Source organism: Vipera berus, assembly GCF_964194415.1.
Source record: "Vipera berus genome assembly, chromosome: 4".
In the NCBI taxonomy this organism is placed as follows: domain Eukaryota; kingdom Metazoa; phylum Chordata; class Lepidosauria; order Squamata; family Viperidae; genus Vipera; species Vipera berus.
This window is the reverse complement of record NC_138206.1, coordinates 2,872,935-2,899,931: the sequence shown is the minus strand read 5'-3', so window position 1 is coordinate 2,899,931 and position 26,997 is coordinate 2,872,935. Positions and strand designations below refer to the sequence as shown.

Genomic DNA, 26,997 nt, shown 5'->3' with positions numbered 1-26,997 from the left:
TTAAGGAGAGTTAGGACTAAGGAGAAATTTCCTGACAGTGCGAACGATTAATCGGTGGAACGGAAGTTGCCTCCAGAAATCGTGGCTGCTCCATCACTGGAGGTTTTTAAGAAGAGACTGGACAGCCACTTGTCTGAAAGGGTGTAAGGGGTCTTCCGCTTGAGCAGGGGGTTGGACTAGAAGACCTCCAAGGTCCCTTCCAGCCCGTTTATTCTATGTTCTGTCTCAGAATGTACGGGCCAGAGCACCCTCCTGTAATTCAGGCTTTAATGTTTGACCAGTGGGTTACATTCACTACCCATGCAAAAAGATCTGTGCCTTTTTCCTTACTTATTAAGGTATCTAGCTAGAACCAGTATTAGCCAGAAACACATAAGGAATAGATGTGAAACGCGAAAAGAGAAAACGGTGTCCAATATTTTCTACGGTGTACATAACTAGTACCGTCTTTCATTGAAAGCAGAGAAACTGACAATAAAGCCAGAAAAAAAATTTCTTGATTCCTCTGTGTTAGTAACACAGGCCTGACCTTCTACTATTTCTATTCTACTATGGAACGATCTCGAGAAACACCGTTGTCCATCGCTTTCCTGCTGCGTGAGATTAGAAACACAGAGGGAAAATCTCTGTTAACCTGGAACATTTCAGCAAGGTCCTGAAACGTGTAAGTTACAAAGTTTGGAAGTCAGAAAACCAAAAAAAAAAGGCCTTACCTGGTAGGTATTGTCAAAGCTGTCATACATGAACCTGGTGATCAAGGAAGTCTTCCCAACTGGAAAAAACAAACAAACACATTGGTAACGTCCAGCCAACTTCTAAGCATCAACATAGTTCAGTTGAGGAAAAGGCAGTCTGACATCAATGGCCTCTTGACAAGGGTTGTGATTTGGTGGCAACAATTAAATCAGCCACGTGGGCTCCAAACTGCTCACTTCGCAGGGTTTTTAGTTAAGCAGCATGTGAAGGAACATTTGTTGTTCACAACTGTCTCCGTTACAGTAAGATTCAACTGTCAAAAGCTTTCACACTTTGCAACTCTTGTGTGTGGCTCCATGTTGTTCAGCTGAACTTTGGGCAAGAGTCTACCGATCCAGGATTGGCCAAACACAATGATCAAGGAGGACAAGAGGTCTCCAAACTCGACAACTTTAGGATTTGTGAACTTCAACTCCCAGAATTCCTCAGCCAGCCAGGACTGAAGCAGCTTCTTGGATGAGAAGCAAAACGTTTTTAAGGAAAACAAAACAGAACAAGAAAATCCGGTTGCCTTTGGGAAAAGCAGCTTTGGGAGTCTCCCCCGACATTAGGTCAGCTCCATCCCCCCCCCCCCGATATTCCAGAAATCCTTAGCTGTGTCACCAATCCCGGGAGTCCCAGAGAAAAGCGAAAATATGTGTAGATATCCAGTACAGAGGTGGATATACTTATTCTCTCTCTGCCTGGGGTTTGTATAATTTATGTTTAGCAATATTTAATTTTTAATACCGTTTTTACATTTTATCGTGATAGTTTATATTTGCATTGTGCTTTACCGGCAGCCCAGAGTCATTTTTCTTGTGATGGCAGCCATGACAGACAGACGATAGATAGATAGGTAGATAGGTAAATAGACAGACAGACAGACAGACAGATAGATAGATGATAAGTGGATAGATAGGATAGATGGATGGACGGACGGACGGATAGACAGATGATAGATATAGATAGTAGATTAGTGGATAGATAAGATATAGATAGATAGATAGATAGATAGATAGATAAAGACAGACAGACAGACAGATAGTAGATTAGTGGATAGATAAGATAGAGAGAGAGAGAGAGAGAGAGAGAGATAAAGACAGACAAACAGACAGTAGATAAGTGGATAGATAGGAGAGAGAGAGGAGAGTGAGTGAGTCACAAGGAGAAAAAGTAATTCAATTCAAATGGAAACTTATGAACAACAAAATTTCATTTTTGTTGTCAATGAAGATTCGTAAGTGCCTGTTGCAAAGAATGAATAAGGAAGCTACTGCCAGTAACTCTTATGAAAACTTGAAATCATTCCCCCACCTCAATAATTAGGAGAATGGTAACCTCGTCAAAGAACCAACCGTTGCGTGTTACCAAAAAAAATAATTCCTTTAATTCCTTAAGTAAGCTAAGTGCTAGAAATTACAGCTCACTCCCAATTGGTAGGGAGTATATTAATATTCTAAAATTTGTGCAAAGGAAGGAGGCAATATGCAGGATTGCAGCTCTCATCCTCTGCAGCTGATACCACAGTGTGGCAGAATTAATGGGAATTACAATCAATACAAGGCTTTTGTAGCAAAAATACCAGGGGATTCCTGCACAGTATGTAATATTAAATTCACAGAGCGGCTTAACGTTAAAGAAGGCTGAGGCAAGAATTTGCATCCCAGCCATAGTTAGGCTGGTTGGCTTAACCCGGCTTTTCCTGTCCTATTTAATAACAAAACAAAACACAAAACTAACAAAAAGAAATTACAGCCGTGATCTGGGCCCTAACCCAGGCTTTTCCAAGCAAAAAATCAAAGAGAAGGTAGCCTTTGGATATACTGTGTAAACCCTGATGCAATTGCAACAGGTCTGGTTAGATGCCATTGTATCACCCTGACGAAGCAGCCTTTTGTGCATCTCTGCTTCAAGCGATGCTGTACTTCTGCCAAAATGTATTTACTGAGAAAAACAGAGGTTTATGGTCCATAATAGGCAGCAAGCATTATATATCTCTATCTATCTATCTATCTATCTATCTATCTATCTATCTATCATCTATCTATATCTATCTATCTATCTATCATCTATCTATCATCTATCTATCTATCTATCTATCTATCTATCTATCTATCTATCTATCTATCTATCTATCTATCTATCTATCTATCTATCTATCTATCTTATCTACCTACCTACCTACCTACCTACCTACCTACCTACCTATCTATCTATCTATCTATCTATCTATCTATCTATCTATCTATCTATTCACACTTCAAACTAATAAGCATGGTACATACAATTTAACTCTGAAAGTCCCAGGTTCTGGGCTAAATAACTAAAATTAGTGGTGTATTTATGAAAGCGAGTGGAGGAAGCTTAAAAAAAATGCTATTTCCAGCCCACCAGGCTTCTGCCCACGTAGATTTAAGCAGTCAGGAACATCATGTACTGCTAGCAAAGACAAGAGGACGCTGCTCAATAGCACGGATCTTTTTTCACAAATGTGCTGCTAAAGAATTTCTCACACGGTCTGAGTGAGGATGTAAATTGACAAAGCTGTTAACCAGGGTTTGGGAGCAAATGAGGAGTCCTTTTTGGACACGATAGATAAGAGGGTTTTCCCAAGAGATGCTGGGAAAGAAAAAGCAAGCTGGCTTATATTCAAACAGCAGGTTACAATAGAAGTCAATTAATCAATCAGAATAGAGCTGGAAGGGACCTCGGAGGTCTTCTAGTCTAGTCCCCTGCTCAAACAGGAGAACCTATACACCATTATTTCAGTCCAGTCTCTTTTTGAAAGCCTCCAGTGATGGAGCGCCCACGATTTCTGGAGGCCAGCTGTTCCACTGGTTCATTGTTCTGACTGTCAGGAAATTCCTCCTTAATTCCAGGCTGCTTCTCTCCTTGATCAGTTTCCATCCACTGTTTCTGTTAAGATGTTTTTGTGCCAGCCATGGCAGTTCCCCAAAAGGTCATCAGATGGGAGCAAAGAGGCATCTTTGCTCCCACTGGTGGGTCAGGGGTCTCCGGCCCCTGCAGCCCCATTGGTGAGAGTTAATGGTCCTCCAGCCCCCTCACTCTTATTGGTAAGGGAGGGGTTGAGGACCCCCATAAAAACCTCTGCTCAGGGGCTGCTCTCTCTCTCTTGTTGCTCTCTTGTTGCTTTCTTGTTCAAGCTCCCTCTGGGAATGATCCATGAGCTCAACCCAGGCATGGATGCCTCCATGCCAGGGAACTCTTTCCCTTTACTCTATCTTTAAATAAAGCTTCATCTGATTGCATCCCTGCGTGCTGCCTTTTTCTTGGAAGCACCTCAACGAACCATCCGTCTCGTGAGGCCATCTCACAGTTTCTGGTCTTGCCTTCTGGTGCTTTACTGAATGAAAAAGATGTACCTTTTACCACACAAGTCCTAAACCACTTAGAGGTTTTAAAGGACAGCGGATCGACACCTTAACTTGTCCCCAAGGGTGCTTTTTAATAATAATAATAATAATAATAATAATAATAATAATAATAATAATAATAATAATAATAATAATAATAATAATAATGTTGGAAGGGACCTTGGAGGTCATCTAGTCCAACCCCCTGCTCAGGCAGGAAACCCTATACCATTTCAGACAAATGGCTGTCCAGTCTCTTCTTAAAAACTTCCAGCGTTGGAGCATTCACCACTTCTTTTCCAAAGAAGCTTCTTGGATGAGAAGCAAAATGTTTTCAAAGGGACAAAAAAACAAAAACAAACACACACACACACACACCCCAAGAATGTCCTTTTGCCTTTTTGGGGGGGGGGGAAACACCGTTGGGACAACCAGGACCTGGACGATTGAGAATCTCCACAGGCAACACCTTAACTTGTGACTGCGCAATGCAACAAGCTGAACCCGCAAGGTGACAAATCTTTTAAAAAGTTTTTCCTCTCAGAAGCCCTATTATCTTAGTCCTGCCTCTTTTCTGGAGTCAGCTTGAACGCTCCCAACACTGGAAGTTTTCAAGAAGAGACTGGACAGCCGTCTGTGGGCCCTTGTCGCTTTGAATGGTCAGTAAATGAAGAGCTGTAAGTCAAGGACACCCTGCATAACATTGCCTTCTTCCCCGAAAGAAGGAAGATTTGATAAGGGGAGATTGCACCCATCTCCCTGGAAGAGACAGAAATATTTTCCTAATGTCGTTTTAAGCTATGCAGAGGGCAGGGGTTCGGTTGACACCCCCCCCTTTTTTTTGAGGGAGAGTAAAAGTGGGTTAGGACGCTGAGCCTGTCGATCAGAAGGTCGGCAGTTTGGCGGGTCGAATCCCAAGTGCCGCCTAACAGAGTGAGCGCCTGTTACTCGTCCCAGCTTCTGCCAACCTAGCAGTTCGAAAGCACGTCAAAATGCAAGTAGAAAAATAGGGACCACTCCGGTGGGAAGGTAACAGCGTTCCGTGCGCCTTTGGCGTCTAGTCATGCCGGCCACATGACCACGGAGACGTCCTCGGACAAGCGCTGGCTCTTCGGCTTTGAAACGGAGATGAGCTCCGGCCCCTAGAGTCGGAAACGACTAGCACGCATGTATGGGGGAACCTTTACCTTTACCTTTACCTTTAAAAGAGCACCATTTACTGGCTAGCTGACAGGTCACCGGGCATCTCCGTCGCTAAATGCGCCATCGCTCTCCTCTATTAAGGATCCATTTGTTTACCGCGGCTGTAACCTCATTAGTTTTAAGGATCCATTTCTTTACCCCTTTCGGTTATTTATAGCAGATTATGCTATCTATCCATAACATTAAACACATCCAACCAAAGGACTCCTCGCCTTTATGACAAAAGGTCCCTCAGTACCGCTGTAAGGAGAGAGAAGAATGGCTATTGGCCTGTAGATGCGGAGGCCGCTTTTTTGTTTAAGCAGTTTGATTTGGCTATACCTCATAAAACCTCGATGGCATTCTCCTTTCAGGTTTTTACCGGCAAAGAAATTGTCTGGGCTTAGTCTGAGAAGTTAAAGAACATTTGGAGGAAAAGCAATGGAAAAATCATTTCTACAGTGTTGCCAAGAAAACGGCATGGGTGAATCAGGTATTCAACTAGGAAATAAGTTGGGGGGGGGAGTTGTCTTGTTGGGATTGGAGAAGTCTGGAAAAGATCAAATCATATCTCTGTTATTCAGGTGGGAATAGAGTAGAGCAGAGCAGAGTAGAGTAGAGTGGAATGGAATAGAATTACAGAATAGAATAGAATTACGGAATGGAATGGAATGGAATAGAATAGAAAATGCAGAATAGAATAGAATAGGAAATACGGAATGGAATGGAATGGAATGGAATGGAATGGAATGGAATGGAATGGAATAGAATAGAATAGAATAGAATAGAATAGAATAGAATAGAATAGAATAGAATAGAATAGAATAGAATAGAATAGAATAGAATAGAATAGAATAGAATAGAATAGAATAGAATAGAATAGAAATATAGAATGTGATGAGAATGGAATGGAATGGAATGGAATGGAATGGAATGGAATAGAATAGAATAGAATAGAATAGAATAGAATAGAATAGAATAGAATAGAATAGAATAGAATAGAATAGAATAGAATAGAATAGAATAGAATAGAATAGAATGAATAGAATAGAAATATAGAATGTGATGAGAATGGAATGGAATGGAATGGAATGGAATGGAATAGAATAGAATAGAATAGAATAGAATAGAATAGAATAGAATAGAATAGAATAGAATAGAATAGAATAGAATAGAATAGAATAGAATAGAATAGAATAGAATAGAATAGAATAGAATGAATAGAATAGAAATATAGAATGTGATGAGAATGGAATGGAATGGAATGGAATGGAATAGAATAGAATAGAATAGAATAGAATAGAATAGAATAGAATAGAATAGAATAGAATAGAATAGAATAGAATAGAATAGAATAGAATAGAATAGAATAGAATAGAATGAATAGAATAGAAATATAGAATGTGATGAGAATGGAATGGAATGGAATGGAATGGAATGGAATGGAATGGAATGGAATAGAATAGAATAGAATAGAATAGAATAGAATAGAATAGAATAGAATAGAATAGAATAGAATAGAATAGAATAGGAATGGACCTTGGAGGTCTTCTAGTCCAGCCCCCCGCTCAAGCAGGAGGACCCATACGATCTGAAACAGCTGATTGTCCAGTCTCTTTTTAAAAACTTCTAGCAATGGAGCGCCCACGATTTCTGGGGGTAAGCTTTTCCACTGGTTGATTGCCTTGTCCCATTCATCTACAGAAAAATGCTGCTCTCATCCACTGGCTCAAAGAACAAGACCACAGATTGCCATTCAAGCAAGGAACACAAGAGCAAAACAGGCCAGCCTGAAGCGCATATTAAAAACGCCAGTCTTTTGCTTCCTGGCCTTCATACACCAATGTCACTCTTCTCCATTGCCTTGGTATTTTATTTTATTTTACAAAAAAATGTATCTCTGGGGGAAAATGTCCCATTTTTAATTAACGTGAGATGCTTTGGAAGACAATTGTTTGAAAGACGCCCTAGGAAGTACAGGCAGTCCTTGACTTATAACCATTCGTTTAGTGACCGTTCAAAGTTACGGCGGCACTGGAAAAAGTGACGTATGACCATTTCCCCCCGCTTACAACAACCGTTGCGGCATCCCCATGGTCACGTGACCAAAATCCAGATGCTTGGCAGCTGGCATGTATTTATGGCAGTTGCAGTGTGTGTGTGTGTGGGGGGGGTCATGCCAAGGTCACGTGATCCCCCTTTTGCGTCCTTCTGAGAAACAAAGTCAATGGGGAAGCCATATTCGTTTAACAACCGTGTTACCGGTTTAACAACTGCAGGGGTTCACTTAACAACGGCGGCGAGAAAAGTCCTAAAATGGGGGGCAAACTCACGTTAACGTCTCAGTTAGCAGCAGAAATTTTGGGACTCAGTTGTGGTGGTAAAGTCAAGGGCTTCCTATACATCCATAATAAAGAATAATAATTTAAAATTTAGTTTTGGCTTCCCCCTTTTACCGAAATAAACTTCCAATTACTAAGATGCAGGTCCTCACACACCAAACGTTAATAGCAGCCGTGTGTTTTTAACTTAAATCTTTGGTTTCCTGAACCTGAACTATCTATAAGTATGTATTTCTCTATCATTGTGGGATGTTTTCCATCTAGGGTAAGGCCTCAGCCTTCAAAATGGGCCCCGTTTTAACTCTCGGGCGCCAATTCTCTTAAGCAGCCCTCCGAGCTGCCAAACTAAGACAAAGACTTTTAAAAAAAAAAGCAATACAGGCCATTAGCTAAGAATACAAGATTAACCGGCTGAAGGAAACCATCATGAATATTCATGACTGTCTGGTGCCAAAGAGCCATGAAGGGAAGCTAACAGAATAAGCCCGCAATGAGGAAGGAATAAGGAAAAAAAAAGACGTGTATCTAACAAAAGAGCGTTCTCAAAACAGAAAATATGGTAGCCATTAAAGGGAGAGTATTTGCGGACGTTTCATGACCCAAACGAAGTAACATCATCCATGAAACTGGTCCTGCCATTTCTTTCTATGGAATTTTTCAAGGAAATCTCCCACTCTCGGCCATTTTTTTCTGAAGGTTGGATGGTAGACAACGCTAAGCCTCTATTGCCCGTTTGCGACAAGAGAAATGCACTTGTTTTTGAGTTTTCATTGTTCCTTAAAGAAAGAACACCTGATGAGGCTTAAGTTCTTGTTCAGACAGAAGGCTAGGTGTTTAAAATGTTCCAGCAGCTGGCACGGTGTTGTTCCAAAAGCTCAATAGCCAGTTTTTAAATTATTTCTTCTACAGATAAAGCAGAAGAAAACTGTCTTCCGCTTCTTTGTAAAATCAGTAGCGGGCATACATTAAAGCAACACCGCAAATGGAATTTTCGTAAGCCCCGCTGCTTGCTGAATTAATTAAATTTGTCTTTCCTTTCTTTCTATGAAAACACTCAGCGCCACCAACAGCAATTACGTTAGAATAAAGAATATAATTAGGCTAAAAAGAAATTTGAAATCGCGATCGTTAAAACTCAAAAGCTAACCGCTAAACCAACAATTAAAACATACAAAGAAAGAGAAATATTGATTTTCCTTGGTTTTTCCTCAATGCTGGCAAGAGTGGAGACCAAGCACGCTTTCTTATGGAATGCATTGTAAATCCCTTCTTAAACAAATGAGATGGGTGAACAACAGAGGGGGGGGTCTTAAAAAAAAAAGCCTCTTAATATAAATAGGCACGGGTATCTAGAGAGGGAGAGAGATGGTGGTCCCCTCAATCAGGCCCTGAGCCACACCACCGTAAGCTGGTTTATTTTCATTTTTATAATTTATATCCCGCCTTGGGAGGAAAGCCATGACAAATCTAGACAGCAGACTAAAAAGCAGAGACATCACCCTGCCAACAAAAGTGCGTATAGTCAAGGCTATGGTCTTCCCAGTTGCAATGTATGGCAGTGAAAGCTGGACCATAAGAAAGGCCGAGCGCCAAAGAATGGAGGCCTTTGAACTGTGGTGCTGGAGAAGACTCCTGCGAGTCCCTTGGACTGCGAGGCGATCAAACCGGTCAGTCCTAGAGGAGATCCACCCTGACTGCTCTTTAGAAGGCCAGATCCTGAAGCTAAAACTGAAATACTTTGGCCACCTAATGAGAAGGAAGGACTCACTGGGGAAGAGCCTCATGCTGGGAAAGGTTGAGGGCAAGAGAAGAAGGGGACGACAGAGAAGGAGGTGGCTGGATGGAGTCATTGAAGCAGGAGGCCTGAGCTTAAATGGACTCCAGAAGATGGTAGAGGACAGGAAGGCTTGGAGGAACGTTGTCCATAGGGTCGCGATGGGTCGGACACGACTTCGCAACTAACAACAACAACATCCCACCTTTATTATTTTTGTGAATAACTCAAGGTGGTATACATACCCGATACTCCTTCAACCTCCCCCTTTCCTCACAATGACAGTTCTGTGGGATGAGTTGGGCAAAGAGGGGCGGGTCAGGACCAAGGTCGCCCAGCTGGCTTTTGTGGCTAAGGCAGGACTAGAACTCACCGTCGCCTGGTGGTTGGCCCAAAGTCACCCAGTAAAAGCTTTCCTCCCTAAGGCGGGACTGCAACCCAACCATTTCTAGCCTGGCGTCTTTCATCAATAGACCAAACTGGCTATACAGGGAAACCTCTTTCGAGACAGGTGTTACGTGATCCTCTGCCTTGCAAAGCACGATTGCCTACTACAGGGAGCCTTCAAACTCGGCCCTTTGATGACTTGTGGACTTCACCTGCCAGGATTCCTCAGCCAGCAATTGAATCCTGGGAGTTGAAGTCCGCGAGTCATCAAAGGGCCAAGTTTGAAGGCCCCTGGACCGACTAGATTTCCCAACCAAAAGGCAGTTTTCAAAGGCAGCCCCCCCAGGTAAAGCACTGCGGCAGTCCAGCCGAGTTGTAAATCAAAGCACGGGCAAGCAGCAGTTAAGCCCAACTCCAATCGGAAAAGGCTCGCAACAGCACCACTACGTAGTGTTGCGCAAAACGAAGCCCCTTTATCAACAGCCCTCACCTCCCAAACTAAAAGAGGTCTCAGGGCCCAAACCGCTTTCAACATTTATCCTACTTGCAATCATTAGCCCTGCACTAACAGAGCCAGCCGTTTCTCCTCCTACATTATTGATGCCATTTCAACTGCACCTCAAAGCAATTTATTCCAAGCTTGTTTCAGACAACATTTTAAGACTGCAGCTCTGCGTCAGATTAGACGTTAAAGGCATGCACATTCTTTCCACGGTTTCCTCAGGCGGACGCGACAGGGGCGTGGAAGAGGCAGCCTTGAGCGACTGTTATTTAACAGAGCACTCCAACGTTTATTATATCGCTGCTTTGCCTTTACGAAAACAATTCTTCGGATTTCGGTGGCAGCGAGCTGCCATTGGGGTGTAGGAAGTGTCAAAGAGAGGGATAGCACTTATGGGCAGGAGAATTAAGTTGGGACCCTTTCTGGGTGGAATGCCTACTTTTCACTCCGCTTTCACCTGTGCTCCCCCTGTACCTGCTTTGTATATACCTGGCCGACAGCTTCAACCCGCCAGCCGAAACCAAGCAAGGTTAGCCAACAGGCCTTAAACCCCCCCAGTGAGACGGGCAGCTGCCTATCTCAGCAGGTAAAGTCAGACACCGGTGGATGGAGCAGACGAGACCATTGGAAGGGACAACAGTTGGGAAGGTGATCTACAGGTGTTGCAGAATGATGCAAAGCGCAGGAGACGCCTTGATCCTCCGCTGCCATTTAGTCCCATCTCAAGATGTTGAGACTCTGCAAAGAGTGCAGAGAAGAGCAAGAAAGACTGGAGGCTACAACATTACAAAGAACGGTGGCTGGAATTGGGGGGTGTCTAGTTTAATGAAGAGAAGGATGAGGGGGGACAGGATAGCAGTCTCCCAGTATCTCAGGGGCTGCCCCAGAGAAGAGGGAGTCAAGCTGTTCTCCAAAGTGCCCGAAGGCAGGATGAGAAGCAACGGATGGAAACTAACCAAAGAGAGAAGCAACCTAGAACTAAGGAGAAACTTCCTGACAGTTAGAACAATGAACCAGTGGAACAGCCTGCCACCAGAAATCGTGGGTGCTCCATCACTGGAGGCTTTTAAGAAGAGACTGGACAGCCACTTGTCTGAAATGGTATAGGGTTTCCTGCCTGAATGGGGGTTGGACTAGAAGACCTCCAAGGTCCCTTCTAACTCTGCTATTCTATTCTATTCTATTCTATTCTATTCTATTCTATTCTATTCTATTCTATTCTATTCTATTCTATTCTATTCTATTCTATTTCATACTCTATTCCATATTCTATTCTATTTCATACTCTATTCCATATTCTATTCTATTTCATACTCTATTCCATATTCTATTCTATTCTCATTCTTAAATTCTATTCTATTCCATATTCTATTCTATTCTATTCTATCCCTGCATCATGCTGGATTCAGAGTTGGATTTGCTGTGGGAGTCACCTCTGGACACTTTAGCCTTACAAGGCTGTGAGCAACCAACTCACAACACTAAAGCTTCCGCTACGGAATATGTCAAGCCAGCCTGGTCCGTTCCTATGCCCCAGAATGACCAACCCAGATGAGACAAAAGACAAATTCTACGAAGAATTAGGTGCCCTAATTAATCTTGCTTGGCTAACTTCAATAAAAAAGGTAGGGTGCAAGTAGGCAGAGAATTGCTGGGAGGCATAGTGTGACCAAGTACAGTTAGGCCTCAGCTTACGAGCACAATTGAGCTCAAAATTTCTGTCGCTAAGCAGACAGCTGTTAAGTGAATTTTGCCCCGTTTTTACCACCTTTCTTGCCACTTTTTGTTAAGGTTAGTGACACGGCTAAGTGAATCTGGCTTCCCCGTCGACTTTGCTTGTCAGAAGGCCGCAAAAGGTCGTCATGAATATGAGTCAGTTGCCAAGCATCCAAATTTTGATCAGGTCACCGTGGAAATGCTGCCGCGATTGCAAGTGTGGAAAAATGGTCCCAAAGTCACCTTTTTCAGTGCCGTTATAACTTCGAACAGTCACCAAACGAACGGTTGTTAAGTCGAGGACTGCCTGAATAATCCGTTAACGGTCTACTCTTACTGGAGACCTGTGTAGCACACAACTTCCTCATTCCCCCTGTACAATTTTCCGCCTATTTTTAATAAATTCTCCTAGGTGTATCTTATTGACCGCGTCGTTGTCAAGAGAAGAGACAGGCGGGATACATCCGAGTGAGTGACCGAAGCCGTGTGCGGTGCTGACTCTTTGCAGTGCACAGGCCCATCGTCTCCACGTCAGACCCAAGAGGCAACCAGAAGGAAACGAGGCCATGAAAAGAATTAATGAAGCCCAGCGCGACTTCGGCACTGGCTGAAGATTGAGAAACCACGCTCGCTGACCTACATCTTGCTGGCAGGCAACGCTGAGGACAGCCAGGAATGCTTCAGGAATATTGCCCATTCATCTGCGCTGAAGTTGCTAGAGCATTCTCCTCGCAAGCAGCCCGACTGCTTCGATGAGAAGATACAGGCTTTATTTGTTGAAGAGCATCGTGTCCATCATCAGCCGCCGAGAAAAAAATGCCTTGGCTAAGTGATCGTAAAGGGACGCGGTGGCTCAGTGGGTTAGGATGCTGAGCTTGTCGATCAGAAGGTTGGCAGTTTGGTAGATCGAATCCCGAGTGCCGCGTAGCAGAGTGAGCGCCTGTTACTCGTCCCAGCTTCTGCCACCCTAGCAGTTCGAAAGCACGTAAAAATGCAAGTAGAAAAATAGGGACCACTACGGTGGGAAGGTAACAGCGTTCCGTGCGCCTCTGGCGTCTAGTCATGCCGGCCACATGACCACGGAGACGTCCTCGGACAAGCGCTGGCTCTCCGGCTTTGAAACGGAGATGAGCACCGGCCCCTAGAGTTGGAAACGACTAGCACGCATGTGCGGGGGAACTTTTACCTTAAGTGATTGTAAGGTAGTCCAGAATAAACTGCGTAGCACGCAAGGTCCCTGGCAGACAAACACAGGGATATGCTGACGGAAACAACGAGAAGGTGCTCTACGAAGCTTACAGTCTCTCCATGGAATTCAGGATCTTAGGAATTCTCCCCTCAGCAGAAGGCTGAGATTCTGCAAAGATTGGCTGAATACTTTGCAGCCAACCTTCATCTATTCACTAAGGAGCGCGGTGGCTTTGCGTGGTTAGGACACTGAGTGGGAGGTTTCCAAGCCCAGGTTCGAGGCCCGAGTGCTTCCATAGGGTGGGGTTGAGCTCCCGTCCTTTGCTCCAGCTGGGGACATGAAAGGAGCCCCCAACTGGGTGTCCCTCCGGGCAACAGTGATGTTTCTGGCTAATCCAGGGGTCTTCAAACTTGGCCCTTTGATGACTTGTGGACTTCAACTCCCAGAATTCCCCAGCCAGTCATGCTGAGATGTCTGGTCAGCTTGGATGAGAAGATAGGAGGCCTTAAGATTTCAGATCCACCTGAAACCGTGCGGGAGATCAGTAAAGGTAGGGTCAAAGGCAGGACGGAACCCAGGGCAGAGTAGAGATGGACTACTACTATGAATGGAACCAGGATGGACCAAAGAGCTATGAAGCCGAGATGGAGGCAGTGGAACATCCGGAGACGTTCATGAAAAAGATTGAAGTACAAGGACTCCAAAGGACCACATTCCAGCAAACCAGTCTTCCTCAACCTTGGTCACTTGAAGATGGGTGGACTTCAGCTCCCAGAGTTCCCCAGCCAGCCATGCTGAGACGCTGGACCAGCTTCATACCAGATGGGCGGAAATTGTGGATGTTCTACCTCCAACTCATAGGGTAATTCTGGGAGTCTGAAGTCCAGAAGTCATCAAAGGGCCAAGTTTGAAGACAACCCCCCCCCCCGGGCTAATCCTGGTTGCTTCTGACAGGAGTCCAATGCAATCTGTGAACCCCAGACATGCACCTCACTCACAGTGGACCAGTTCAATTACCTTGGCAACAGAGCAATGGTCATTAACAGGGAGCTCTCCACTTAACAACCGTAACTGAGCCCCCAATCTCTGCCGCTAAGTGAGTTTTGCCCCTTTTTACAACATCTCTGGCCTCAGTTGTTAAAATGAATCACTGCAATTCTGCAAGTTGGCAACACAGTGGTTAAGTGAATCAAGCTTCCCACATTGACTCTGCTGGTCAGAAGGTCGCCAAGGGGGATCACGTGACACACACACACACACACACACACACACACACACACACCCAGGGACGCTGCGAACCGTCACAAATAGGGACCTGTTGCCAAGCGTCTTGAATTTTGATCGCGTGACCACGGGGAATGCCGCAATGGTCGTTCGGTGTGAAGAATAGTCGCAGGGCGGTTTTTCCCCCAGTGCCGTGGCAACTTTGAACAGTGGCCACAAACAAACGGTCGTTAAGGCGAGGACTACCTGTATACAGAAGTCAAACTGCAGAATAACAGCAGCAAATTCTGCTTTCGGACAGGCTGTAGGAATGTTGAAGAATTGGTCCAGCAATAAAACTAAAGGTCTGTATGGAGCCGCGGTTCTCACTATTCTTTTGTATGCCTGTAAAAGGTTGAGTGTGTACCGAAAGCGCACAAGACAACACAACCACTTCCGCATGGCTTATCCTGGCAGAATGTTAGCCGTCAGGCGGCGAAATAAAAGGACCAGACGCTGACATTCTCTCTAGAGCAAATCTACCACCGGTCCACACCTTGCCGATGAAAGCACAGACCCGATAAGCAGGTCATGTTACCTGTGTGCCCACCGAGCAGGCCTGTGTTGAACGATCTGCAGGAAAACGCTTGCTTGTAGGAAGGCTTCAAAAATACTTTGAAGGCCTCCCCGAACTTGCTTCACTCAGACATAACCGCCTAGGAGGAAGAAAAAAAAAACCCGCTCCACCTGGGGTGGCCTCACCTTTGCCGAGCTTGTAAAGCAAGTCACGCTGCAAAAGCACAGCATAAGCACAAGTTGTACAAGCCTAAAGCCATCGGTTCAACAACTGCAGCATGTACACGTCGGCCTAACCTGTGCAGGACACTCCGTGCCGGAATTGGCTTTGCCAGTCCTCTTCGCCACACTTAGTTTTCGCATTAAATAGAAGAGGGGTCTTCAAACGTGGCCCTTTGATGACTTGTGGACTTCAACTCCCAGAATTCCTCAGCGGAATTCTGAGAGTTGAAGTCCGCAAGTCATCAAAGGGCCAGGTTTCAAGACCCCTGATCTAGAATCTCAAAGACAATAAAATCACACCACATCTAACAGTAGCATATAAACAGCATACAGATAGGCCTCGTTTAGTGACTACAATTGGAGCCGGCTACTTGATCATTAAGCGAAGACGTGGCTAAGTCAGGGGTCTTCCAACTTGGCCCTTTTATGACCTGTGGACTTCAACTCCCAGAATTCCTCAGCCAGGCATGTGTGGAATTCTGGGAGTTGAAGTCCACAATTCATAAAAGGGCCAAGTTGGAAGACCCCTGGAATAGAACAACAGAGTTGGAAGGGACCTTGTAGGTCATCTAGTCCAACCCCCTGCCCAAGCAGGAGACCCAACACCATTTCTGACAGACGTGACCAATGGCGTTGAGGTCTTCATTGATGACATGGACTACAGGCAGTCCTCGACTTACAATATTTCATTTAGTGACGGTTCAAAGTTACAATGGCACTGAAAAATGTGACTTATGACCATTTTTCCGTTATGACCTTTGCAGCATCCCCAGGGTCACGTGTTCAAAATTCAGGCGCTTGGCAACTAACTAGTATTTATGACAACTGCAGTGTCCCGGGTTCATTTTATACCGCCCTGAGTCCTTCGGGAGAAGGGCGGTATAAAAATCCAATAAATAATAAATAAATAAATAATGTGATCCCCTTCTGCGACCTTCTGACAAGCAAAATCAATGGGGAAGAAGCCAGATTTATTTAACAACCGCAGTGATTCGCCTAACAACTGTGGCAAGAAAGGTCATAAAATGGGGCAAAAATCACTTAACAGTTGTCTTGAAACAATAATTTTGGCCTCAATAGTGATTACCTGTAAACAAAATAAGAATGCTAAAGCCACAATTGCTTTTTGATCATTCTTTATGGTCTGATGTCCTCCCCATATTTTGAAATTACTACTCCCCAAAAGAGGTGGGGGCTACATAGTATTTGAACAAATCATTTAATCCCAATAGCTACATTTTAATATTTTAGTTCTTTCTTCCATTGATACTCTTGATGTAATGGAATACTGTCTAAAATCTTGGGACTCCAATCTTGTACAAGCAAATAACCGGCAAGTGATATAGCAGAAAAACTTAAAATTCATCATCAGCCTTTATTTCAGATTTCTTGCATAGGCAGGATGTTACCAGTAACCATGGAAATATTGAGCCTGCTTCCAAATTTACTTACATAACGTGCCAGTGCCAAGTCCATAAAACCTAGCCAATCATTTATGATAAGGCATATTAAACTGGGAGTTGTTTTTCCCCCCCATTCCAGTAGAAAACTCTTCCTGGAGCATAGAAATTAGACTATAGCTTAAACAGCAGGCAAAATGTCGGACAATCTAGGAGGAAAACGTCGGTAAGGCTGAAAAACATGAGGTGATGACCTAAAGTGAAATGTTGAGAGAAGATATGCATCTTGAGTCACCTTGTGGAAGGCAACAGAAGAGCTTGTGTAGGACTGGGGTGGCATAAACAAAGCGACAAAAAACACTTTGCTTTCATACGAAGACCATTATCTCACAAAGGAAAATTCAGATACGGTTGATTTTTCTTACTCAACTGATCTGTGAAGAACCAAATTGCTAGATTCATATAACACAGGTAGTCCTCGGCTTACGGCCACACAACTGAGCCCATACTTTTATGTTGCTAGGTGAGAAATTTGTCAAGTGCGTTTTTGCCCGGCTTTACGACTTGTCTTGCCACCGTATTTGTTAAGCGAATCACTGCAGGTGTTAAATTCGTCACACAGTTGTGAAATGAGTCTGGTTTGCCCCCTTGACTTTGCTTGTCGGAAGGTCGCAAAGGGAGGCAGGTTGTTCCACTGGTTAATTGTTCTGTCAGGAAGTTTCTCCTTAGTTCTAGGTTGCTTCTCTCCTTGATTGGTTTCCATCCGTTGTTTCTTGTCCTGCCTTCAGGCGCTTTGGAGTTATATAACACTATATTATGCCAATGCCATTTTTTTAGGATATGTTGCTGCTTTTTAAAATCCTAGTTTAGATTAGTATACTACTTTAATGTTATGCTTATCAGCGAGCTATATAATGCAGCAAAACACCATATATGACATAGGCCTCTTTTGTTATCCACCGGGGCTGATAGCTTGGTTTACGCCTACGTTTATCCAAGTCCAGATCAGAGGGATTCATGGGGAAAGATGAGACACCTCCAGAATTAATATATTACCTATTTCAAAAGCCCAGAATACAGCACTTCTTTTCAAACAATCAATTCGTGAATCCCTAGCTCAGCAATCCGATGAGAATGCAATGGTGGCAGGTTAAGATAACCTGAAACGGAAAATTAAGATTCCAGATATAGATGCCTATAGCGTGACAACGATTGTGATCATCAACCTGAATAAGTAAGCATCAACAACTGGAACTACCGTATTCTAAAGAAGCATCCAGCTGGAAATACTCTAAGAGAACTTTTTATCAATTTGCAGAGCAGGAAACTGAAAGAAGTCAGGGGACTAAAGCACGCCTGCCACATGGAATAAGCCACGAGCGGGCTTATGTTGCAGAGAGATTAAAAACAGAACAGTAAGAAGGGAAATGCAGAAATTACCTGGAGTAGTCTCCCCATAAGACATTTCAAAAGGAATAAGAGTCATGTCTCGAAACAAAATTTATGCTTAAAGTTGAGAAAATCAGGTTTTCCTATTTCCTAAGACAGTGGTGGCGAACCTATGGCACGCGTGCCAGAGTGGGCACTCGGAGCCCACTTATTTATGGCAAAGTGCCAACATGGCAATTCAATCTGGATACTGAGGTTTTTAGTTTAGAAAAAAATGACTCGCACATTAACATCTTTTGTCTTAAAAGGAAAACACAATAACAAAGCTTTCAATGATACAACTTTTTACTGAAAGGTAAAAGTTTGCATTTGGCTTGCTTTTGGACAATTAATGTGATTTTTTGCTGTTGTTACACATGCTGATAATTTGACTAACCTTGGCTCATACTGTTCTGTACCAGCCTGCTACTGGCCCTGCGGAAAAGGCAGGGACAACCCCTTTACAAACGGGAAGAGGCTGGAATTACGCCTGCCAAATTTATAGCTACAAAAACAAACAAGACACGAACCAAGAAACAGGAGCTTTAAGAAACACGAACTATCCAAGCGGTTGCCTTCAGCAAACCAGCCCTCCCCACACATTCCCCTTATATAGAGTTCAGGGCGTGGCTTCTCTCTGCCTCCTTCCGAGAAGCCCCATTGCCTTCCTCTGTTTACTCCTACTTGACTGCCTCCTGCGTCGGGCGTCCTTGAACAGGGCCAGCTGTGGGTCATCTTCATCCACGCTGTCAGGCTCACACAGCTGGGTCTCCGTGGTGACCAAGTGGGAGGGGCCTGGCTGAGGGCTATCATCAGCAAGATCTTCAACCCCCTCAGCAAGGTCTTCAACACCCCCCTCCTCCTCCTCCTCTGAGTCGTCCGACCCAACTGCCGAACCCACAGGCTGACCCTGAATCACAACACATACTTTGTAAGTTTGAGAGCAAGACATGCAGCACTCAGGTCATCTGTTAGTCTGTTTCTGGTGTCAGATTTGATATAATTCAAAGCTGAAAACAGCACGCAGGCTTATTTTGGCTAGGAAGGGGCTTGAGAAATGGCCTTTTCCTGCAAAAACTTAGCCAAAGAGAGAGGCGTGCGTGCCCACAGAGAGAGCTCCGAGTGCCCACTCTGGCGCACGTGCCATAGGTTCGCCACCACTGATTTAGGTGGCTATATTTTCCCGTAACTGAAAGTTTCTGACTAATCTTCAAGAGCAGTTCAAAGTACAAAACACGGTAGCTTACATCAACATTGAAAACGAAGTCCAAGCAGTCCTCCTGTTACATCCACTTGTCCAATGACTCAAAAGTTTCAATGGTGCTGGAAAAACATGGACTTTTCTCTGAAGCTTTGGCCACCGCAGCACCCTGCGATCAAGTCCAGGGTACAACTGGGAACATCTGTGCATATGGATGGTACCTCACTCTGAACAGAGTACATTTCTTCGAAATTCCATACAGATGCTAAATAATATGGGACGAAGCAGACTAATCTCGCTGTATGTGGTGGAGTAATCAGGGCTTGAACACTCTGTTCCAACTTACAGGTGGTCGTCCTCAACTTATGATCCCACCAGTTGAGCCCAACGTTTCTGTTGCTAAGCAAGAACAGTTCTTAGTGAGCTTTGCCCCCATTTTACGACCTTGCTTGACGCAAGCATTAAGCGAATCCCTGCAGTTGTTAAGTTAGTCACACGGCGGCTAAGTGCATCTGGCTTCCCCATTGACTTTCGCTGGTCAGAAGGTCGCTAAAGGGGAATCACGTGACCCCGGGACACTGCAACCGTCATAAATATGAGCCAGTTGGCAATTTTGATCCCATGACCATGGAGATGCCTGCAAGGAGCTGCTGAGACGGTTCTACAGAGGAAGTACTGAGTCTCTCGTTTGCACCTCAATCACGGTCTGATTTGGCACCGCAACCAAATAAGACAGACGCAGACTTCAACAGATAGTTAGGACTGCAAGGAAAAAAAAAACAAACTATTGCAACCAACCTGCCTTCTATTGAGGACTTATATATTGCACAAGCCAGAAAGAGGGTTGTAAAAGCATTTACAGACCCCTCACATCCTGGATATAAACCGTTTCAACTTCTTCTTTCAAGATGACGCTATAGGGCAATGCATGCCAAAACAACCACACACAAGGACAGCCCTCCCCCACTCTGCTAAACAACTAAGTTCCACAAAACTGTCTTATTTCCTGGGATGTCAAACCACCTAGTAGGGCTGTATTACTACTATTATCCTTCTCATCTTTCCTATTACCTATTGTTAGGCATATGGTGTTAGCCTACAATGTTGGGTTGAAAATATATTAACCATAATGTTATGTCTTTAAGATGTTAATTGGCCAATGGGTGTGTAAGTGTTCTCATGGCCATAAGAGGAAGCTAGGAACATAGCTTCTTTCTCTCTCTGAATTCACTGCTCTCTACTGTTACTGTTTTTGCTCTGTTGCCTCTGGACCGGTAAGAAGACTTTGTATTTTGGATTACTTCTTGGACCGTTGCTATTGTGTATGACCTGGACTGTTTATTTTTGACTGTGCATTTTTGTTTTTACACCACCTTAAAGTAAACTACTTTTTGCTTTTACAACTCAGTGTACTCCTGTGTGTGACTCTTAGTGCTCTCAGTACCCTTCCTTGTCTGTGCAACTCTTTGGTAGAACAAGGAGACCTCTGCACAACAAATTCCTTAACACTGGTTATGGGCCCAGGCCTGTACTGAGAGTTAGTACACACAGTATGCCTAGCTGAGTTTGTGTTAGCTATTTGGTGTAAAATGGCACAAGAACAGTTGTCAGGCATCTCCTGGATAACCCGGTTGTCTGTGCAACTCTTTGGTAGAACAAGGAGACCTCTGCACAACAAATTCCTTAACACCTATTCCTTTAGCACCTTATGAGTATAACTTTGTTGTTATCTGATGATTTATGTCAGGGGTCTTCAAGCTTGGCCCTTTTATGACTTGTGGACTTCGGCTCCCAGAATTCCTCAGGCAGGCACCTGTGGAATTCTGGGAGTTGAAGTCCACAAGTCATAAAAGGGCCAAGTTTGAAGACCCCTGATTTTCACTGATTGTTTCTACTTAGTATCTTTGTACCTTATGATTTGTTTGTATCTTATGATTAGGTTGTTTCTATTTAATATCTGATGATGATGATGATGACGATGATAATGATAATGATGATGATGTTGTTGAAAGGGACTTTGAAGGTCATCTAGTCCAACCCCCTGCTCAGGCAGGAAACCCTATACCATTTCAGACAAATGGCTGCCTGATCTCTTCTTAAAAGCTTCCAGTGTTGGAGCATTCACCACCTCTGGAGGCAGGTTGTTCCACTAGTTAGTTGTTCTCACTGTCAGGAAGTTTCTCCTTAGTTCCAGGTTGCTTCTCTCCTTGACTAGTTTCCCTCCGTTGCTTCTTGTCCTGCCTTCAGGCGCTTTGGAGAATAGCTTGGCTCCCTCTTCTTTGGGGCAGCCCCTGAGAGATTGGAAGGCTGCTATTATGCCACCCCTCACCCTTCTCTTCATTAAACTAGACATACACAAGTTGATTGCTATTTATGACTATCACTGAGTGTTGTATCTTATGATTTATGATGATTGCGCTTAGGATTCTGATCAGGATTTATCACTTGTTGCTTGTATCTACGTTGAGAACTGATGCACGGGAGACAAATTCCTTGTGGGTCCAATCACACTTGGCCAATAAAGAATTATACTCTATTCTAATTTTAAAAAAATAACTTTTTGTATTTTTTTATCTGTCAATTTATTGTTAAGATACTTAAAAAAGCTTATACGAGCAGCCTTAAAGTCTTTTGAATAACAATAAATGTATGTGTCAAAATTTACGGTTTGGAAAGTAATATTGTGACTATAGGTTTAATTCTTCTGGGCTTTTTAAAGGATTTAGCATGATCTAGCAAATCGTAAAAGAAGAAACTTTGAGAGGTCCATGAATATGGGCCACTGTACGAGTTTCCATTTTGTAATGAGGTCAGTTCAAAGAAGTGTGACACGTAGAAGCAAATACAGAAGTCAACTTGGATATTGCTTCACTGCCTGTGACCCAGCCAATGGCACGGTGATTCTACCAGCATGACCAAAGTCCAGGTGACGAAAGCAGTGAAATTCTTTGAAGTAATCCTTAAAGTATTAATTCTATTGATTTTTGTAGAGTTGTTATTTTTAATGGCTACTGAAATAGAAATCAATTGTAAAAAAAAACCAGCTGAAAAATGCACAAGGAGGTTTTTGGAAATGGTCTGGCGAGAGGCAAAAAAGGGACATTCCAAAATGATAAAGTGAAAAACCCATCTTTTTTTTTTTAAAAAAATTACAATAGTGCCTCTAATCAAAAGAGAATGTCAGCATTAGTTGTTCAAATTCAGCCATCTATCATGATGAAAGCAATACACACCGAGTTAGGCAGCCTTAAATCTACTTAATAAATAAAATTCTATCAGTTAAGTATTAAACAATAATAAAAAAAAACCTGGACAAGCTTACAGTCCAGAACCTAACAGTAACAGAAATCAGAGCATAAAAAACTAGAGTTGATGTCTTGTGTTTGATTAGTAACATGGTTGTTAAGTGAATTTGGCTTCCCCGTTGACTTTTCCGGTTTGCAAAAGGTGATCACATGACCCTGGGACACTGCAACCATCATAAATACATGACAGTTGATCATGTGACCGTGGAGATGCTGCAATGGTCATTAAATGTGAAAAAGATAAGATAAGATAAGATAAGATAAGATAAGATAAGATAAGATAAGATAAGATAAGATAAGATAAGCTTTATTGTCAGTTTTTTACTGTGGGCACAATGGCACACATCAAAAATGAAATTTAGTTGCCCGCTCTCAAAGTGAAACACATACATGACACAAACCTAACCATACTATATACAACGTATGTATAGACCCACATCCCTACATATACATAACAAATAAATATTAAACACTGTCCATCTTGAACATATAACCGAAGGAGGAAGCTTGAGAGATCACAAGGCTAATGCTGTGTGGAACGAAACTATGGCTAAATCTGGATGTTCTGCTACGGATACCAAAAGGGTCATAAGTCACTTTTTTCAGTGGCGTCTCAACTTCAAGCAGTCACTAAAGAAATTGTTGTAAGTAAAGGACAACCTGTAGTTAACTACCACAGTTAAGCAAATTGGCCACTCTATTTTGGGCCACTTGGAGATTTTAGGGGGTGAGCTTCAAAGACAGCCCCGTGCAAAGGACATTGTGGAGGTCCAATTGTGGGGTGACACAAGCACGAGTCACTGTCTGACAGGTCTTCCTCCTGTAGGCTGGGCTGTGACTAGCGTACCTGCTGAGTAATAATATATGCAGGTAGTCCTTGACTTATACACTTTAATTTGGGGGCTGTTCAAAGTTTCCACGGCACTGAAGGAAGTGACTTATGACCGTCTTTCACACTTAATGGCCATCCCCCAGGGCCACGTCATCGTAATTTGGATGCCTGGCAAATGACTCATGCCTTGTTTCCTTGAAAATAAGACCCGGTCTTATTTTTCTTTTACCTCCAAAAGAGGCATTGGGGGCTTATTTTTTTTATTTTTTATATATTTTTTGGGGGGGTGTTTTCACCTCGCAGCAGCGGCACCGACAACCCCGCCCAGCCGCCCCGCTTCTTCTGCGACCGAAGGAGCGGCTTCGTGCTGGAAAGGCCTCTGAAACCGAAAACCGAGCTACGGATTCAATCCGTAGCTCGGTTCTCGGCTACAGAGGCCTTCCGGAAATGCCAATGCAGGCCTGGGCTCCATTCTCAGCTGCAGAAGGAAGCTGCTCCTTCGGCCGCAGAAGAAGTGGGCCGGCGAGGTGGGTGTCGATCCATGGGAGGCCTGGCTGCAATGGTAAGCCCCAAACCCTCACCCCAGCTTGATTTTTAGGCATGTGCCTCGCCCCCAAACTGAGGCTTATGTTAGGCCCACCCCCCAAAAAAAATCAATCTAGGGCTTATTTTCGGGGTAGGTCTTACTTTCGGGAAAACACGGCAATACATGACATTTGCAGTGTCCCAGGGTCACGTCGTCGCTTTCTGCAACCTTCTGACGAGCAAAGTCAAGGGGGAAGCCAGATTTACTTAACGATCCTGTCACTAACTTTTAGCAACTCCAGTGATTTACCGAAGCAACCGTGGCAAGAAAGGCCGTCAAACGGGCCAAAACTCACCTAACGAACGTCTCGCTTAGCAACAGAAATGTTGGAGTCAAGTGCGGTCGTAGGTTGAGGACTATCTGTCTTAAGGTTTTATATATATTATACATATACATACATCGCATTGACGAGGGACCTTTTGTTTCCGATATGCTGCTCAACTACAACCATATCCTTGGGGTTGATGACATGCAATAAAACTGGAGAGTTAAAACTTCTCTCTCTCTCTAGCAGAAAATTGGAAATTAAAGCGTGTCTAATTACATTCACAGTTTTCATACATGTAATATCAGAGTGATAGTCTTCACTGGTTATTTTCAGCTACACGTATGCTGCTTTTCTCTGAAATATTCTATGATGGCTCGATGATATTTTAGTTATTTCTTATTTAAATTAAGTGGATGAAGAAAACTCCCTAACAAAGGTTAAAACTTAAGCTCTGCGAATATATATATATGAAACAAATATACAAGAATTCCATAGACCTCTGGAGTAGCTTTTTTCTATAATTTAACAGTAACACATGTAAAAGTAATTGTTATATTTATAACATTTATTCCACTTCATTTTCATTTCCAAAACAAAATTTAAATAGTATGAACTATTACAACATTAACTGGATGGATGGATTGAAACTAGTCAAGGAGAGAAGCAACCTAGAACTAAGGAGAAACTTCCTGACAGTGAGAACCAATTAACCAGTGGAACAACCTGCCTCCAGAAATGGTGAATGCTCCAACACTGGAAGTTTTTAAGAAGAGACTGGACAGCCATTTGTCCAAAATGGTATGGGGTTTTCTGCCTGAGCAGGGGATTGGACTAGATGACCCCCAAGGTCCCTTCCATTATTATTATTATTATTATTATTATTATTATTATTATTATTATTATTATTATTATTATTATTATTATTATTATTATTAATTATTATTATTATTATTATTATTATTATTATTATTATTATTATTATTATTTATCTATCTGTATAAGTAGACACAGGGGGCGATTAAAAGCCTCTGTTGGAAAATTTTATTCCATGCCTGCACTTAGAGCATCAAGAAATCTAAAACGCCAGAGCTATGATACCCATTCAACTTTTCCAGGTGCAACCCAAGACTCGGAGGAGATCCATTCTCAAACTACTTCCTCTGTGGGACAAATGTCAATCACTGTCCTTCAAGGAACAGGAGCGATTTCTGACAGGGCCTCCGTCTCTTACGACTGCAGAATTCTATAAAGCCCATTAGCAGTCCAGCTATTTCTCCCAGGGGGTGGGGGGTGGGGGCTGAAACGACTAGAAGAGATATTACAGCTGCCTATATAAAGCTTCAATTAGCTTTAGGATGTGCTGATGCCATTAAAGCTGAGCAGAATAAGAAACCTGCTGAGACAATCTCTCTCGATTAAGCTAACTGCAATGAGCCTTACCAAAAGCCGTTCTGTACAGCTGGAGCTGACCGAGATGTTATTTCTTGCTGCCTTTTTCATTTGAAGGCCTGTGCCCGACTTAATTTGCTGGTTCAAACCTGACTGCTTGAAAACTTTGGGAAAAGTGCAGAGAGGAACAACAGAGATGACTAGGGGGGGGGAGGCTGAAACAGATGAAGAACGGTTGTAGGAGGAAATGACTGCGCCTAGTCTAGAGAAAAGAAGAACCAGGGGTGACATGATAGCAGTTATTCCAGTATCTGAGGGGCTGCCACAGAAAAGAGGGGGTCAACTTATTCTCCAAAGCGCCTGAAGGCAGGACAAGAAGCAACGGATGGAAACTAATCAAGGAGAGAAGCAACCTGGAATTAAGGAGAAACTTCCTAACAATGAGAACAATGGACCAGTGGAACAGCTGGCCACCAGAAATCGTGGGCGCTCCAACACTGGAGGCTTTTAAGAAGAGACTGGACAGCCACTTGTCTGAAATGGTATAGGGCCGTGGTGGCGAACCTATGGCATGCGTGCGGGCACACGCGCCATCGCCCAAGTCCTACGCCTTCAGCTGGGTTTTATAAAACCTTTTCGCTTTAGGCCTCCACCGCTGTGTGCAAAAAAAAAAGGGTTCAATCAATCAATCAATTTCAAGTTCTCAGTGGAAAAAAAAAGATCTCGCAAAGTTGGAATTGATTGATTGAACTTTTTAGTCCCACCCAGTCTGCCGTTACCACCGCAGCCACGCCCACCTAATAGGCCACACCCACCCATTGGGCCACGCCCACCCGGCACCCTACAATACACAAGTGGGTTTTGGGTTGCAGTTTAGGCACTCGGTCTCTAAAAGGTTCGCCAGCACTGGTGTATAGGGTTTCCTGCCTGAGCACGGGGTTGGACTAGATGACCTCTAAGGTCCCTTCCAGCTAACCTGGCACCACTAATTTCCTCTGCCAACCTCAAGTAGCCATACAACCTCCAATAGAAATAGAGAGCAGGAAGTTCACACAACTGTGGTGCAGTCCACATTTCAACACCGTGCAGGTACAGTCTTAGGGATTGTACCAAAGGAGTCAGGCAGGAAAAAGAAGCAATTAGCCATCCCACTGATTGCAAGGATGGGCAATAACTGGGTGCCATTCTTTGCAACTACAGGTAATCCTGAACTTACGATCACAACTCAGCCCAAAATTTCTATGGCTGAGTGAGTTTTGCTCCATTTTGCAGCTTTTTTTTTTTGGCCACATTTGTTAAATGTTGTTAAATCAGTAACACAGTTGTGAAGTCAATCTGGCTTCCCCACTGACTTTGATGGTCAGAAGGTTGCAAAAGGGGATC

At 43.5% G+C, this 26,997-nt stretch overlaps 1 protein-coding gene across 2 annotated transcripts in view; it reads right to left on the bottom strand.

Moving 5' to 3' along the window:
- RAB6A (RAB6A, member RAS oncogene family) overlaps window positions 1-26,997 on the bottom strand; it is a 62,736-nt gene that overhangs the window by 23,155 nt on the left and 12,584 nt on the right. For both annotated transcript variants that reach the window (XM_081327883.1, XM_081327882.1), the window contains exon 2: window positions 714-772. In XM_081327883.1, coding sequence (XP_081184009.1) covers window positions 714-772 — 59 coding nt within the window. The remainder of the gene's footprint in view (window positions 1-713; window positions 773-26,997) is intronic.